The sequence below is a fragment of the Aythya marila genome (assembly GCF_965140915.1).
Source record: "Aythya marila genome assembly, chromosome: 1".
Lineage (NCBI taxonomy): Eukaryota > Metazoa > Chordata > Aves > Anseriformes > Anatidae > Aythya > Aythya marila.
The window spans coordinates 1,884,221-1,899,637 of NC_139042.1; the positions used below are offsets into that span (position 1 = coordinate 1,884,221).

General features: G+C 49.5%; 1 protein-coding gene across 1 annotated transcript in view; it reads left to right on the top strand.

Annotated features, from left to right (window-relative positions):
• Positions 1–677: 677 nt before the first annotated feature.
• The window catches only part of FCHSD2 (FCH and double SH3 domains 2), a 137,866-nt gene continuing 123,126 nt past the window's right edge, over positions 678–15,417 (top strand). Inside the window, exons 1-2 of the mRNA XM_082751882.1 lie at positions 678–789; positions 3,803–3,900. Of these exons, the coding sequence (XP_082608008.1) occupies positions 769–789; positions 3,803–3,900 (119 nt within the window). The 5' untranslated portion in view covers positions 678–768. The remainder of the gene's footprint in view (positions 790–3,802; positions 3,901–15,417) is intronic.

A 15,417-nucleotide genomic window follows, 5' to 3' on the forward strand; every position in this document is an offset into this window, starting at 1 on the left:
ACCCCAACACATCCCCATTTACACCCCACGTGCACCCCAATCACCTCCCTTTTACACCCCATGTGCACCCCACTTATACCCCCCACACCCCGTGTGCACCCCATTTACCCCCCACACCCCAATACACCCCATGTGCACCCCATTTCTACCCCCCTATATCCCCATTTACACCCCCCCACCCCATATACACCCCATATACACCCCATATACACCCCATTTCTCCCCCTACATCCCCCTACATCCCCCTTTCCACCCCATTTCCACCCCATTTCCACCCCTACACCCCCATTCACCCCCCCATTTACCCCATTCGCCCCCCATTCACCCCCCACGTGCTCCCCTACTCCCCCTTACAAGCCACGCCCCCTCCCCTTAAACCCCACCCCTCCCTCTAAACCCCGCCCTCTCCCCTTAACCCCACCCCCTCCCCTTAACCCCACCCCCTCCCTATAAACCCCGCCCCTAACCCCGCCCACCCCCTTAACCCCTCCCCTTTCCCCTCCCCTCAGCGCCCCCTGGCGGCCGCTCCCCCCCCCTCCCTCCCCTCCCTCCCCTCATGGCTCCTCCCCCCCCCCCCCTCCCCGTTCTATGGTGGCCGCTCCAGGCCGGAGGCCGCCGCCCCCCCCCCCCTCTGAGCCTTCCTCCACCTCCTCCTCCTCCTCCTCCTCCTCCTCCTCCTCCTCCTGCTGCTGCCGCTGCCGCTGCTGCTGCCGGCGGGGGGGGGGGGGCGGCGGCGGCGGGCTGGATGCGCAGCCCCCGCGCACCAACATGCAGCCCCCGCCGAGGAAGGTGAGGGGCTGAGGGGGGGGGATTTGGGGTTTTGGGGGGAATTTGGGAGGATTTGGGGTTTGGGGGGGGGTTTGGGGTTTGAGGGGGTTTGGGGGGGGGTTTGGGGTTTGGGGGGGGTTTGGGGGTTTGGGGCTGAGGTGGGGATTTGCGGGGTTTTGGGGCTGAGGGGGGGATTTGGGGTTGAGGGGGGGACTTGAGGGGATTTGGGGTTTGAGGAGGGGTTGGGGGCTGAGGAGGGGATTTGGGGGGTTTTGGGGTTTGAGGGGGGTTTGGGGTTTGGGGGGGGGGTTGGGTTGAAAGGGAGACTTGAGGGGTTTTGGGGCTGAGGGGGGTTTGGGGGGGATTTGGGGTTTGGGGGGGGGTTTGCGGCTGAGGGGGGGGGGTTGGGGTTTGAGGGGATTTGGGGGGGTTTGGGGCTGAGGGAGGGATTTGGGGTTTGAGGAGGGTTTGGGGGTTTGAGGGGGGTTTGGGGCTGAGGAGGGGATTTGGGGCTGAGGGGGGACTTAAGGGAATTTGGGGTTTGAGGGGGGGGTTGGGGCTGAGGAGGAGATTTGGGGGGATTTGGGGTTTGAGGGGGGTTTTGGGGCTGGAGGGGGTTTGGGGCTGAGGAGGGGACTTGAGGGGTTTTGGGGCTGAGGGGGAGATTTGAGAGGATTTGGGGTTTTGGGGGGGTTTGGGGCTGAAGGGGAGACTTGAGGGGTTTTGGGGCTGAGGAGGGGCTTTTGGGGCTGAAGGGGGAGGATTTGGGGCTGAGGAGGGGGTTTGGGGGGTTTTGGGGTTTGAGGGGCAGACTTGAGGGGTTTTGGGGTTTGAGGAGGGATTTGGGGGGGATTTGGGGGTTTTGGGGCTGAAGGGGAGACTTGAGTTTTGGGGTTTGAGGGGGAGACTTGAGGGGATTTGGGGCTGAGAAAGGGGATTTGGGGCTTGGGGGGGACTTGAGGGGATTTGGGGTTGAGAGCGGGGTTGGGGCTGAGGAGGGGGATTTGGGGGTGTTTGGGGTTTTTGGGGTGTTAAGGGGTGATGAGGGTTTGGGGTTGGGTTTCCTTAGGGTTTGGTCCTGGGTAGGTTTTGGGGCTGGGTTTGTTTTTGGGGGGGGTCCTGGGTAGGTTTAGGGGACAGTGGGGGTGTGTGGGGTTTGGGGCTGGGTTCAATTTGGGGGTTTTGGGTGGGGTGTGTGTGGGGGGTAATAGGGCTGACTGGGATTTGGGGCTGTGTTTCAATAGGGTTGGGGTCTTGGGCAGGTGTATGGGGGGTCCTGGGCTGACTGGGATTTGGGGCTGTGTTTAGGGGTTGGAGGGGATGGGGTCTGGCTGCGTTTTAGGGCTGCGTTTGGGCATGGAGGGGAGATCCTAAATGGGATCCTATATGGGATTGGGGACCAGCAGTGCTGACTGCATTTTGGGGCTGCGTTTGGATGAGGGCTGGTGGGGTTTATATAGGGTCTGGCTGCTATATGGGGCACAAAGATGGGGTTGGTGGATATAGGATCTCACAGGCTGGGAGATTTAAGGGATGAGGGGGGGTCAGCGATGAATTGGGGCCGCAGTGGGGTGGGCGAGGAGAGGAGGGGGCGGTGGCCTGCAAAGGGTGGGGGGGGACAAGAGAGGGGTCTGCGGCAGCGGGGAGACCCCCCCGGCCATATTAGGGTCCGGGTGGCGAGGATGAGGGTGAGCAGGGGTGGCCATAAACCTGTAGGGTTTGTGGGATGGGAGCAAACCCCAAAAGGTGGCGGCAGCAGGGGAGGGTTTTCCGCTTGCTGCAGCGTGCGGGGTTGGGGGTGGTTTGCTTTTTGGGGGATCGGCGAGGGGGGGAGGTGTCGATTTGGGATTTTTGGGGGTGGTTGGGGACCCGAGCTGCGTGCGGGTGCTGGTATAGGGGGACGGAGCGCTTTGGGATCGAGCTGCTGGGGACAGAGGGGGAGCCAGAGACAGCGAGCGGGGTATGGGGTTGGGAGCCACTAGGAGGGGGTGGGGGGGCGGTTTTAGGATTTTGGGATCCGTGCCTTTGGTCCTCATTGTCATATTGCCCCATTTGGGGCTGCGGCGGGGTGGGCTCCCCCGTTTTTTGGTGCGATTTCCCCCGGTTTTGTGTCGTCCCCTCCCTGTTTTTTGTTGTTTCGCGGTGCAGTGGCAGGGGGCTGGCTGCCGGGGAATCGTCGGAGCCGAGGAGGTTTTTTTTCCTGGCTTTTAGGATCTCGATTTCCTTTTCCTCCCCCTGTTTGGGGAAGGGGAAGGGGGTTTGGGGTCCTCCTGCCCCCATTACCGTCACCGCGAGGCGTTCCCGACCTCCCCGATGCGCAGGGGCTGCGGCGATGCCTCCAAGCCAGCAGGAGGATCCCCTGTCACCACCGAGGGGTTTTAATGCCCAAATCTCCATTTTTTAATAAAAAAAAGAGAGCAAACAGCCCCATGGGGTCGTTCTGAACCCAAATCCTTCCTGATACCTGCCAGGAGGTGCCGGGCTGATGGGATTTGGGGTTTTAATGAGCACAAAATTGCAGCAGGACCACAGCCTCCCTCCGAAGGGTTATTTGGATGCAGCATTGAGAACCACCGTGATTTTTGGGCTGCCTTTAAAGGAAATTCTTTAAATATCTTTTTTTTTGAAATCTTAATTAATTTTAAAATTGTTTAACTTGCTCCTAAGCACTAAACATACACACGCTGTCGATTTTCCCCCCCCGTAGCCCAGATATTTTATTTTTTCCAAGCTTTTTTTGTTCTAAAAACCCATCGGGCACTCCTCCTCCTGGCATCTTTCAGAATAAAACGGCATTTTCGTTAATTTTGGGGCCGAAGCGTGAGATTCCTGTGGTGTGTGAGCCCTCTCAGGTGGCAGCGTGCGTTGAATTCAGCCTCTTTTCACCCTTAATTCTTCGCTCTGTGCCTTAGTTTTGCCCCGAAACGTGCAATTTCAAAATAAATGAGGGAAATCGTATCTTAATGGGGAAAAAAAAATATGATTTAAACTCCACGGAAGATTCATATGGTTTGTTGTTTCGTTGTTTTCTCAGGTGAAAGTCACACAAGAGCTAAAAAACATCCAGGTCGAGCAGATGACAAAGCTTCAGGCCAAGCACCAGGCAGAATGTGAGCTCCTCGAGGACGTCAGGTAAGGCTGCAGAGAACCGCGGCCGAAATTCCCTTTAAGATCCAGCTTTTTTGGAAGAAGGCTGGAGTTACAAAACTTCAGGAACTGACGATGGAATTTCCTCTTTGGATTTCCTGCTTTGAGGCTGTTAAAGTTTTTGACACAGCTGGAAATTATAACTGCAGCTAACACAATGCAAACACTTTTTTATTTATTTTTTTTTCCTCTTCGCTTCAATGGGGGAAATGTTTTTTTTTTTAAAGAAGTCACAAATAACACAGAAAAAGCACTTTTTTTTTTTTTTTCAGCAGTGCTTCTCTGTGTAATAGACTTTGATTTACTGCCCGTAAGAGGCTGTTACAATTATTACGGATGCATTAAAACCACCGATGATTTACATCTTGCTAGAAAGAGCTTTGAACAGCACTTTTAAATAGATAGATTAAAAAAAAAAAGCCTTTTTTTTTTTTTTTTTTAATACCAGAAACTTGCAAGATATTTGCATTTATGATTTAAAACTCGGTGCAATAGGGGAAAATCTGCATTACGTCAACGGCGTCGTGTGATTAGTTTTTTATTATTCATGTTAACTAATGTGATTTGCTCCTCTTTAACTCCAAACTTTGCCTTTCATGAAATAGGGTGGTAGTGGCTACCCAGCATTAGGTGGAGGATTAATGATTGCGCTTGGAGAGGATCAAATTGTAGAAATTTTAGGGTTTTCTGTCAAGTATTGGGTCGTGGGGCTGCTGCTGCCCTTCTCTTTTTGGCAGCGTGTCTCCCACCCGTTAATTAAATCAGATTTTGATCAGATTTTGTGCCTTATATTGCCATCTAAAATGCAAATGTGGCCGCTCTGAGAGCTGGCGTGCTGTTTGTCTCGCTGTCACGACGCCCTCCCCTAATAAATCAGAGGGACAAGGCTCTTCCCTCCCCTGTTTGCCTGCAGTGGATATCAAAACCCTTTTTTTTTTTTTGCAGGGGAAAGATCCCAGCCTTCATCTCCTTAGATCAAAATAATCATCCGTGCAGTGTTTTACCAGCAAATGCTGAGTAATAACTAACAGATCTAAGGAATTTCTACCCCCCCCTGGATAGGAGATTATTTTTAGATGATTAGGGCCGGGTCCTGTTGCTCTACTCCAGGTTTTGTTAGCGTTTCCTATCCTTCAGGTGCTCATAATCACTGCAGCCTGACTGCTGAAAGCTGCCCTGAACCTGTGGGTATAAAAAGAGGAGAACGTGAAAACGCTGCCTTAAAATATTTGCCTTCAATGCGACTTGAGTTCTGATGTTAATTTGTGGATTGAGCCGTGGGGTTGGAATATTTCGTTCATTGATGTGCTCATGAAACGTCCGTAGTCTCTGCTCGGTGTTTCAGTCTGTGTTTGCAGAAGCACTGTGTGGTTTTTAGGGATTGAAGCACTCCCTAAACGTGGCGTGATGCGATAGGAGGTGGCAGCTCCGTCGTGTCCACGGTTCCTTCGGATAGCAGGTGGCGGAGCGCGAGAAAACGGGGGAATTGTGGCTTAAAAACGACGGCTGGGAGGAAAAAAAAAAAAGGATCTGAGGTTGTGGTGCTGGGGCCTTTTCCATTTGAAGACAGCTGAGGAGGGTTTTGAGGATGATGTGACGTTGGTCTGTGCGTGTCACCGGTGGGAGAAGCTTGGTTGCAGCTTGCTGAAAGCACCCTACCGCTATCCCAAAGTCTTAAATTTCACCCGAATCCTGCTTTTTTTTACCAAAACTTGAGGGATTTGGGGTCCTTTTGCAGCCCCGTTTGAGCTTTCAAGCGCGGGCAGGGCACAGCCTCGTGCTGGTTTGTGCTGCTCTGAGCTCCGCTCAGCTGCTGGAGCGGCACCGGGAAGCTTTGCATGCGTGGTTTGCAAGTTGGTGATTACAAATTCATATTTCCAAATGTGAGCTTGCTACAAATAATTATTGTATATATTAGCCTCTAAACGGAGGCGTTGAAATCTTGTACACATTATTTATAAACCCGAGTGTCTGTCTGGGCTTCAACGCTCTTCATTACATTTTTTTAATATCATTTCGGGCCGGTTTTATACAAAACCTCAAATATTCTGTCCTGAAGACGAGATGCGAGGGAAAAGATCAGAAAGTTCCCTGATGAGTTCCAGCAAAAGACGTCCATTGTCTGGCGGAGCAGGAGCTGGATGACTTCTGGCAATGCCCCAGATCATAAACATACTTTTCATTCCAGCAGCTTTGATATATTTTTTATTTTTTTTTTATGCAAAGCTCAGCGCCGGTTTAAATGGTTGTGGTTGGAAGGCTTAAAGAGCCCCTTTTGGAGGGGATGAAGGCTGAGCTGCTGGTTGTTCCAAACGGGGTTCCTTCTGCAGGTGGAACTGGATTTTTCTCCGCAGATGCTTCACCTCCTGGAGGGCTGCGCATCCCCCAAACCGAGGTGTTTCATTCAATCTCAAATCCATCTTCTTTTCCAGCGATAACGCAGCGTTTTGCACGCCGAGGATGTAGCTTCGGGTCACGCAGGCTGGGAAGAAGAGGCAGAGTATTTTGCTTGTGGAAATCACACCTACAATTGGCAAAGCAGGTAGCTGGGTTCAAAGCTTCCCGGGGTGCTGGACAACCTTGGGCACAGCCTAAAATTCTCAGATTCTGAGAAAATTTGCATCATCCACGGCAGTCCCCCGAACTGCCTTGTGTTTTGACAAGACTCTTGTGCGAAACGGGTTTAAAAATACCTTCCTGTGTTTATAACCTCGGCGTGGCTCTGCGCTGTGTTTCTTCGTGCTCGGTGCCGGGGAATTCGTGGAACGAGGGCTTCAGGATGCTTTTGGGATCCTTGGCTCGGCTTTAGGCATGGCGTGTGTTTATCTTCTCGAGCTCCCTGCAGCCAGCACCGCCTTTCATGTGGTGGATCCGCGCTGGCGTGACTAGAAAAAGATCGTCCTTCTGCAGCCGTGATGGAGAAAGGTGCATTTTTCCCCCAAAAAAAGGTCAACCTAAGCTTTCTCGCTGCAAAACGGGCATCCTTTGAAGCTTCTCCATGGCTGGAAGGACTTCTTTGGTCTGCCCACCCCTAGCTTCTTCTAGGGAGCAAGTTCATCTCCTTTCCAAAGGCCAACTGGGCTGTGAATGGCTGAATTTCTCCGAGGTGTTGGCACTTTTCCTATATTTTATGCTGGCTTCAGACGTTGCGTTATTTAATTGGTAAATGTAAAGATCTCCACGTGATCCACGCTTGGGTTTGGGGTTTCTGTGAGGTCCGTGCATGCTGCAGGCTCCACAAACTCGGTAGGTGATGCTTGCTTCACCTTGGACGTCATCCCAAGGCCTGGCTTCCAGAAGAACTCCTCGAACCTCCGCAGTTTTTGATATTACGTTCTCAAAAAGTCTTTTTTTTGTCTTCTTTCCTTGCTTTCAAGCTTTGCCAGCAAACACGAGGCTGTGGTTACGTGGCAGTTTTAATCCTCTCTAACGTCTGGGCTGCTGCTGAAGGGCTGGCTCCGCTCCCCACCTTTTTTTTGCTGTCGCCCTGTAGGATCACAGGGATTCTCATTCTGGGTGAGCCGTGTGGATTCGGGATTCCACCCCCTTGCAAACACACCTTTCCCAGTTTTCGTCCCCAAAATGGGACTGCTTGTAGGTAAATCCATCCCCTGGTGCTGCTGGCTGCGTGGCTCCGTGAGCATTTTTGCTAGTGGGAGAGAAATGAGTGGCTGGGGAACCAAATTTAATTCTTCCTCAGCTTCAGCTAGATGCCTGGTGCAGAAGGACTTGCCAAAATCATAGGCTCGTGATCTTTGCGTGTCCCAGAGATGCTTGCAAATACGTTCAGGTGCTGCCTATTCCTTCCTCTCTTCTGTCCTTGTGGTTCCTCCCTCCTTAATTTTTCTTCTCATCATCCAGTCCAGCATCTATCCTCTACGTTCATTCATCTTTTTTGGGGTAAAGCCACCTTCTCCTCTAAATTTCCCTGTCCCTTGCCTTCGTGCAGCGTGTGCTCTCCTCCAAAGGTCTGCCCTCTGAAGGTCGATCCCTCCTTCCAACCAGACAACTTATTTTGTTGGTTTTCTCCCCTGTTACTTTCTTTTACCCAGTTCTGATTGTGAATTTTAATTACTCCTTGGCTGTCACATCTGTTTCCGAGGGGGATTTTATTTGTGCTCCCGGTACGAGGACGGCACTTGGACACCTCTAACATCCTGTCTCGCCTCTGCCCTAACAAGCCTGGGTGAGCAGGATGGATTTAAGGAAAAAAAATACACACAAAAAAGGCAGAAACAAAGAAAAAAACCAAACCAAAACGTGAATGAATGTGTGCCTGCAGCTAGCTAGCTGGTGCTAGTTGTAACGTGTCCTTTTCTGGACCGAGTTAGGCTCTCCCTAGCCCAGCTGCGTGTGACCTTTTGCTGTGAATATACTTTGTACTCGCCCGTGGAATTTGCCTGAGCTCCTGGAATCGTGCTGACTGCAGCGGTAGGTTCCTGATAAGGTTTATGGCAACGCTCACTGGAGGAGAAACCAGCCCCGGTTCCAGTTTTAAACACGACAGATCAGAGATTTGTCAGCCCTGATTGCCTTGAAGTCTCGTCGCAGTGCAGGAGGTGCTGCAGGAGGAGAAGGAACTGGAAAAAGAGCTGGAAAATAACCTGTATTTGTATGTATGGACACTAATACATACTAGGATCCGCTCAGAGATCCTGAAAAGTTAGGAGAGCTTTCCTTTTTTTTCCTTTTCCTGCCCTGAGGCGAGGTGGTGGTGAGGAGCTCACCTCGTCCTGTGCTTCCTGCTCCCCAGCTGCAGGGAATGCAATTTGCTCGCAGCCTTCAACCCCATCCTGGGCTCCAGAGCTGGTTTGCCTCTGGCTAGGGGGTATCTGATAAAACCCTTTTCTAAATTCCCGTTCAAAACTTCCTCGCTGCAATGGCTGGGAGGCTTTTTCATAAAGATACCCTCGTTTTTTCCCCTTCGTACTGCTCAGAAACTCATCCTTCGCCGTCACCTTTCCTTTCTCCTCCAAGGTTGCTTGCTCCATCCAGCAGACCTGACGTCCGTGGCGTTATTTAACGAGGAGCAGGGCAGCTCTCTGTGCCAACAGCTTCTCCTTGCTGCACCTCCACAAAGCAGAAAACAGCAGAGGTACGAGGAAAGCTCAAGAACACAGTACAGAAAATATTACATTAGTTTTAATTTGACTCGCTTGGAAAGGTTTTCCTTGCACAACCACTAGATCTAGAGGATCTAGAGGCTTTTTTTTTTTTTAATTTCTTTAAATCCTGCAATTTTCTTCAGAGTTGAATGGATTTCTTTCCTCTCAGGGTGATCTTTGTCACCACTAGTGCCTGTTGCAGTACTGTGAGGGTTTTTCTCCTCCTCTCTCCGAGCTCTCTTAATTAGTTGAAGACAGGCGGCATAATTCTTCGCTGGAGTACTCGTGTGGCAGAAATTTCAGCTTTTTTTTCCCTCTCCAAAGCTGGTGGTTGTTGCTTCTGAATAATATTCCAGTTCAAGATGCCACAGGATCTGCGGTCTGGGCACGTTACCTGTAATTAGGCAGTTATTTAATGAGATCCTCGCATTCTTGACGGAATTAAAAAAATCTGGTGCTGTTTTGACTGGAGCTGTTTGAGGGAAGCTTGGAATGCATTTAAAAAAAATATAAAAATGTTGCCTACTGGGTGTGGAAGTCCAAGTTTTGAGTAAAAAAAATAGGTTTCAGTATAAACATAGCCACAGTGTAAGGATTCAAGCCTATTTTGGCACAGCAAAATTGAGAAATGGACCACACTCCCTCTTTTTTTTTTAATCCCTGGCGTATAAAACGTAATGGATCTCCTGTTTCGATATTTCTAAGTAGCTTCAGAGTTTTTTGGTGAGCTGCTGGAGGTTTGTTTTAAATGTCCTTTGTATTTTTTATAGCAGAAGCAGCGATTTCAGAGAGCACCGATCCACTTCTTACTCGTGTCAAGAAGAAAAATTAATATTTTTCCCCACTTCCTGGCTTTAAGGCTCGCATATGAATGAGCTCTGGTTTAGGGACGCGGTGCCAACGCTCGCTCTGGAAGCCTGAATTTCAGGGCTCGTTTCTTTACGGGCTTTCAGGAGCACTCCAGCCTTTAGGACGTGTTTGCCTTGGAAGATAATAAAAAGAGGATTCTGCTGCTGGTACAATGCACGGCTTGTTTGCTAGGCGCTGCGCTGTCAGTTTGGACTGAACGCCTCCTTTTTTTCGGAGGGATTTCTTCACCTTTCAGGGGTGGGGGTGGTGTTTTTCCTGCTGGATTTTACCCTGGTATCGTTCCCAGCAGGGTTTTCCTTGGCAGAGCCCCGGAGAAGCAGCGGTGGCGAGCTGGTGGTGTGACCGTGCAAGGAGGAGCTGTCGCTCAACCAAGCTACCTGGCTGTCTCAGAATATGGCACAGGCAATTTAAAGGAACCCCAAACCCTTCCTGGGACCCGTTGGACCAAATCCTATAAGCAGGGCTTTTCCCTTCGAGGGTCTGGGTGGTTTTAATCCCAGCCCCTACCTCCGAAACCCCACGTGGAAGGGGAACGGGAGGCGTCCAGGACATCCCACAAACGTCACGGCACTGGGAAGAGGAAGGGCATTCTGATCATTCCAGACACAATCAGCGTAGCCTGCCTTAATTCCCTACGCTCTTCTGTCGTGTTTGTTTCATCTCGTTTGGTGGGAAAAAGGTGAATTTGGCAGCTTTCGCATCCTCTGCCGGTGGCGCTTCGAGCGGTTTTTGCAGATGGGGCTTTCAGCCTCCCAGCTAAACCTGCACGGAGGCTTCGTAAACGGTGCCTGCAAGGTCAGCCTGAATATCTCCAGAGAAGGATATTATATCTATATTATTATTATTATATTATAATATATTATTATATAATAATAATATAGAAAGATGCCTCTGTCCTAAGGGGCTTGCATAGTAAGAAGGGGATAGCTGTTGCTCCCTCTGAAGTGGTTATATTTTAACCAAAAGGTCTAACCGGGCTCCGTCTGCATCTCATCTCACAAAAGCTGCCTCGAATTGTGTGAAATTTCCTTTTTAACATTTGGATTTGACGCGGCTCCAGGAACTCGGGATCAAAAGGGAGCGGCCGGTCCCGTCTCCCGTCGGGACTTGAAATCCTTTGCGCCTGGCGAGGGCGAGCGAGTGGGAAGCTTGTCCTGACAGCTGAGGGAAGCGGTGTTATCAGATCGCACCTCCCCTGCTCGTGGTGGAGGTGAAAGCAGAGAATTTTTGGGGGCAGAGGCTACATTAGGGTGGTTATCTGACTGCAGCATCGCCGGGCACCCCTTCCCGACTGCTCCCTGAGGTCAGTGCTGCTCCTGGGGGGCTTTTCGCCTTATGTTGTGGCTGTCAGTTCAGTTTTCTGATGACTAAGACAAAAAAAAATAACAAAAAATTCTATATATTAAAGTCAGGGAGCTTATTTAATCTTCCAGGTCTTTCATTCTGTATAAAAGCACACACAAAAAAGGTTGCCCTGTGCCCATATTCATAAAAATGTGCTGTAAAACCCCATCAGCTTCAGCACGAACCGAAGCAATTCCAGGCTGGGTGCTCCCAATGAATTACAGTTTTATAATAGCTCCAAGTAGTGGGGTTTCGTGTGTGTGCTTTATTAGGTTTTAAAGTTTTAGCAACAGCTTGCTAAATGAATCAGAGAGTGCATTAAGTTAGTCTTTTGATTGAATTAATGCTGGTACGAGTTCAGTTGTATTACTTCAGAAATAAATGCAATTTTGCCATTTAATGCTTGAGAAAACTAATTAAAACTCTATTGAAATCTATTTTTTTTCCCCACTTGCTGCAGTAAACGCGGATGCTACCCCTAGATTTGCCCAGATTCCTGATGTTTGGAGCCGTTCCTTGTCAGAGCGTTGTGAGTGGGGTGAAAAATTCCTCGCCCCACGTCTGGGTGGGTGCTGTCAGGCATTCAGAGAACCCAGACAAGCCACGATTTTTCCTGAGGGTATGACACTCTGAGATGATCCCAGATCAAAGGTACCGTTGAAGGTGTTTAAATAGCAGAATGAATGAACTTTTATTCTCTGGGAGATGTTCTTGGCGGTGTTAGGGATGGCTGGAAACTTGAGGAATTACTCCAAACTCTTTTTTAAGGAAGAAATACTTCTGGTTTTAATTCTGAAAGTTAGAAAGACAGAAATGAAGGCCTTATTTTTTTATTTTATTTTTTTTAAATTGAACCCAAATTGTGCCCCGGGTGCCTGTCCTGTCTTTCAATCACGACTTTGGGTGGTTGTTTCTCATCAGCCCCATGTGATCCAGGTGGGCTAAATCAGATGGCAGGTAAATCTAGCTGCCTGGGAACACCTGGCTTAAAAACAAGTCCTGCTTCTGATTTTTATCTTTATGTTCTCCCTCCTCTACCGTTCTTCCCCGTGTTTTTAGCCCACGGAGCTGTGTGAGAGGCACAGCACGCAGGCAGAGCGTTCACACTTCCTATACAAGATCTGCTGCGGCGTTGGCATCCCCCAGCTCTATAAACACACAGTTTATAGACCCAGAAACACCACTTTTACCGAATTCACCCCCAATATTCAGTTCCATCCAAAGCAGAAGGAAGAATGAACAAACGGAGAGACCCATCGAGGGGTTTTTATCATAAATCACAACGAAGCCTGGATCTTCGAGTTTATTTTGCCAGCTTCTACAGCATTAGCACGCGGTGATAAGCTCTTGGTAATTTATTATCCTGGCATTCCCAGAGCACACGGATGCTCTTCGAAACCAGACGTGCCTCCAGGTATCTCCCCAGCGGGAATTCCTCTCCCTGCTCCACCTCCATCCTGTGCCACAGCTGCTCCCCTTCCCTGTCCTCTTAACCGGAGGAACAGCCGTGGTTTCTCCTCCCCAGTATCATTTCTCCTCCCCAGCATCGGATGGGAGGAAATCATTTTTCTGGGGGAGATAATTGGGTGGCTGACACGAGCCTGCTGCGTTCCCCCGTGAGCGCTGGCGTGATTTATGTTTATTTAATGCAAGCCTGTACCTGAAATTATGTCCAGACGGGAGACTGGGGAGCAGATCTTGCTGGCTTTGCGCTCTAAATTGATAAATTTAGAAGGCCAGGAGCTGTGGGACCGCACTGGAGAGCAAGGAGACAGAGAGGTTGGACCTTCTAGATGAGGATGAGCGATAAGGAAGCCAGCAGCATCCACACACTTTTGCTTAGAGGACCATAACACTATTTTTTTTTTCTCCCCTCTTCCCTTTAACGCCCCTGGAGGTGACAATTAAATGGGGCTGTGCTTTTTTATCAGGGTGCTGTTGAAGTGACACATCTGTATAGCAAACCTCCAAGCCAGGTAACGTGGATGAGCGTGTGTTTTTAGAGCTGGGTGTTCTGCTTTTCAGGACCTCGTCATTAACCAAATGCCATTCTTTTTACTGAAGCTATCCTTGGATTGTTTGCAAATCTTTTTATATTAGGTGATTTTTTCCTTTCTCCATACAAAAGCAGGCAATAAATCTTTGTGAAACTGAGAATCCAGAGGGTGAGGGGAAGGGGAGTGCTTTTTGTTACTATTTTCAGGTGTACCAGCAGAAAGATGGGTGAGTTTGTGATCAGAAAGATTTAAGGCTCATGATTTGGTTTCCTTTCTACATCTTTGGCCAATCTCACGTTTTCCTTGCTCTTAAAGGACCTCAGCTCTCCATATAGCAGCACATTAATACCTTGTGGGTGCCGCAGTGCTTTCTGTAACCAATATCTTTGGGTCTACTGGTGGAATTTGTAGCAATTCCTGATATTCCTCATTTTCCTAAACAGTTAAAGAGGTGAAAGAGAATTATTTTCAGCAGTTTCTGCAAGGAGTTGCAGTAAAATAAGTTCATATTGGCTTTTTCACTTGCATCTGAAATACACAAAACTAGCAAAGAGCTCAGAAGTGGAATAACGATTTGGGAGGTGCTGAGTCTTGACATCACGAGCTTTATGGGTGGTGATAGACTTAAAGTGCCTTGATTCACTTTGGGCTCTGATTTTTTTCCCTGTGGGAAAGGCCCAGAAGTGCTTGGTGTGACGGGCTGAGCAACGTGCAGGCTTTCAGGGCAGCTTTTGCCCGAAAACTTCTCACCTGTCAAAATTACGCAGCGCATAAATGATGTCCGTGATGCTCACGTGGGCTAGAAAAACCTTCTGAAATATTAATATCAGCTTTGTATAAATCTATGGGAAAGCAGATTTTGGCTAGTAGCTCTGAACCTTGCATAGAAAACCAGGGAGGATGTAGAATCCAGTTCCTGTACACACCTGAAGCTCACGCATTTCACCCAGGAGGTGAGAATCTGTCACTTGAAAACCTTCAGTGGCTGTAAATCTTTGATGGCTGAAGCTGATGTTTGGTGTCTGCCCATCTCTGGGGGGACCTGAAGTCGAGGATGGTGGCGGTGATGCTGTTCCTGATGTCCTGGAGATGTCTGGACACAAAGTCCAGACACTTTCTGTGACCTGCAGCCACGGTTTGCCACTGCTGGAGAGCTCAGGGGGCTGTGGCTGTCGAAAGCGGGCTTTATTCTGAGTTTTGGGAAGTCTTTTAAACACCGTGGGCTAGGTTATGGAGCCTGTTGCTTTCATCTCCCATAGCTTGGTTGCTTTGATGTTCTCTGGTTGCTGGAGCTGCTTAATGCCAAGTCCTTCACCTGGCGGTGCTGCAGTGCTCCTGTCCAGTTAATGACACTCACAAGAACCCCGATGGGATCTTTACAGCCCAGGAGATGTTTTCCTGAATCCAGACACATCCCAAATCTTTTCTACTCTCCCATGAGCCAGCTGACGGAGTGGAAGGTGTCCGTGCCCAGAAGTGGATGACGTTTCCAGGTCCCTTCCAACCCAAACCATTCTGTGAGTGCCTGAAGCAGATCTGCCCGCTCCAGAAGTTGATCTGCTCACCCTTTCATTATTTTTTTTCCTTCCTAAAATTAGCTGCCTACCTCAACCTTACGCTAGGGAAGGGCTGGCCCCGATTTTGTTGATGTTTGAAACACTCTGCCTTATCTTCCCCTGCTTCACTTCTGCTTTTCCCGGGGCTTTTCAGTCAGGGAAAATAGTCCCACTGCGTGGTGGTGCTGCAAAAAGTTCCCTTTCTATAAAGGAATTTCCACTACAGGTGTAAGAAAAACTGATTTCTGAATTCCCACTGAAGCACTCGAGCTGTGTTTGCCCTTGGGGAGGATTTTCCTTCCCCTGCCCAGGTGTTTGTAGCAGCTGCTGCTGCTGTGGGTAGGAAGCAAGGTGAAGAAGAGCCAGTGGCAAGAAGAAAAGGCTTCTTGTAGCCTTTTAAATGTCCTTTCCAAGAGGCTGGGTGGCAGTAGACTTTAAGTTTCTGCTTTTTTGGAAAAAAAGATGGGGCTGGACTCTCTGTCTTGTCTCTCCCTGGATAGGGAACCATCAAAGCAGCCCTGGAAATGACTGCTTGTATTCACAGCCCCTTCCTAGATCAAATGGGTAGAAGGAAGAACTTCCCCTCATTCCAGAAACGAGGTGAGAAGACCTGGTTCAAGGACAGGCAGT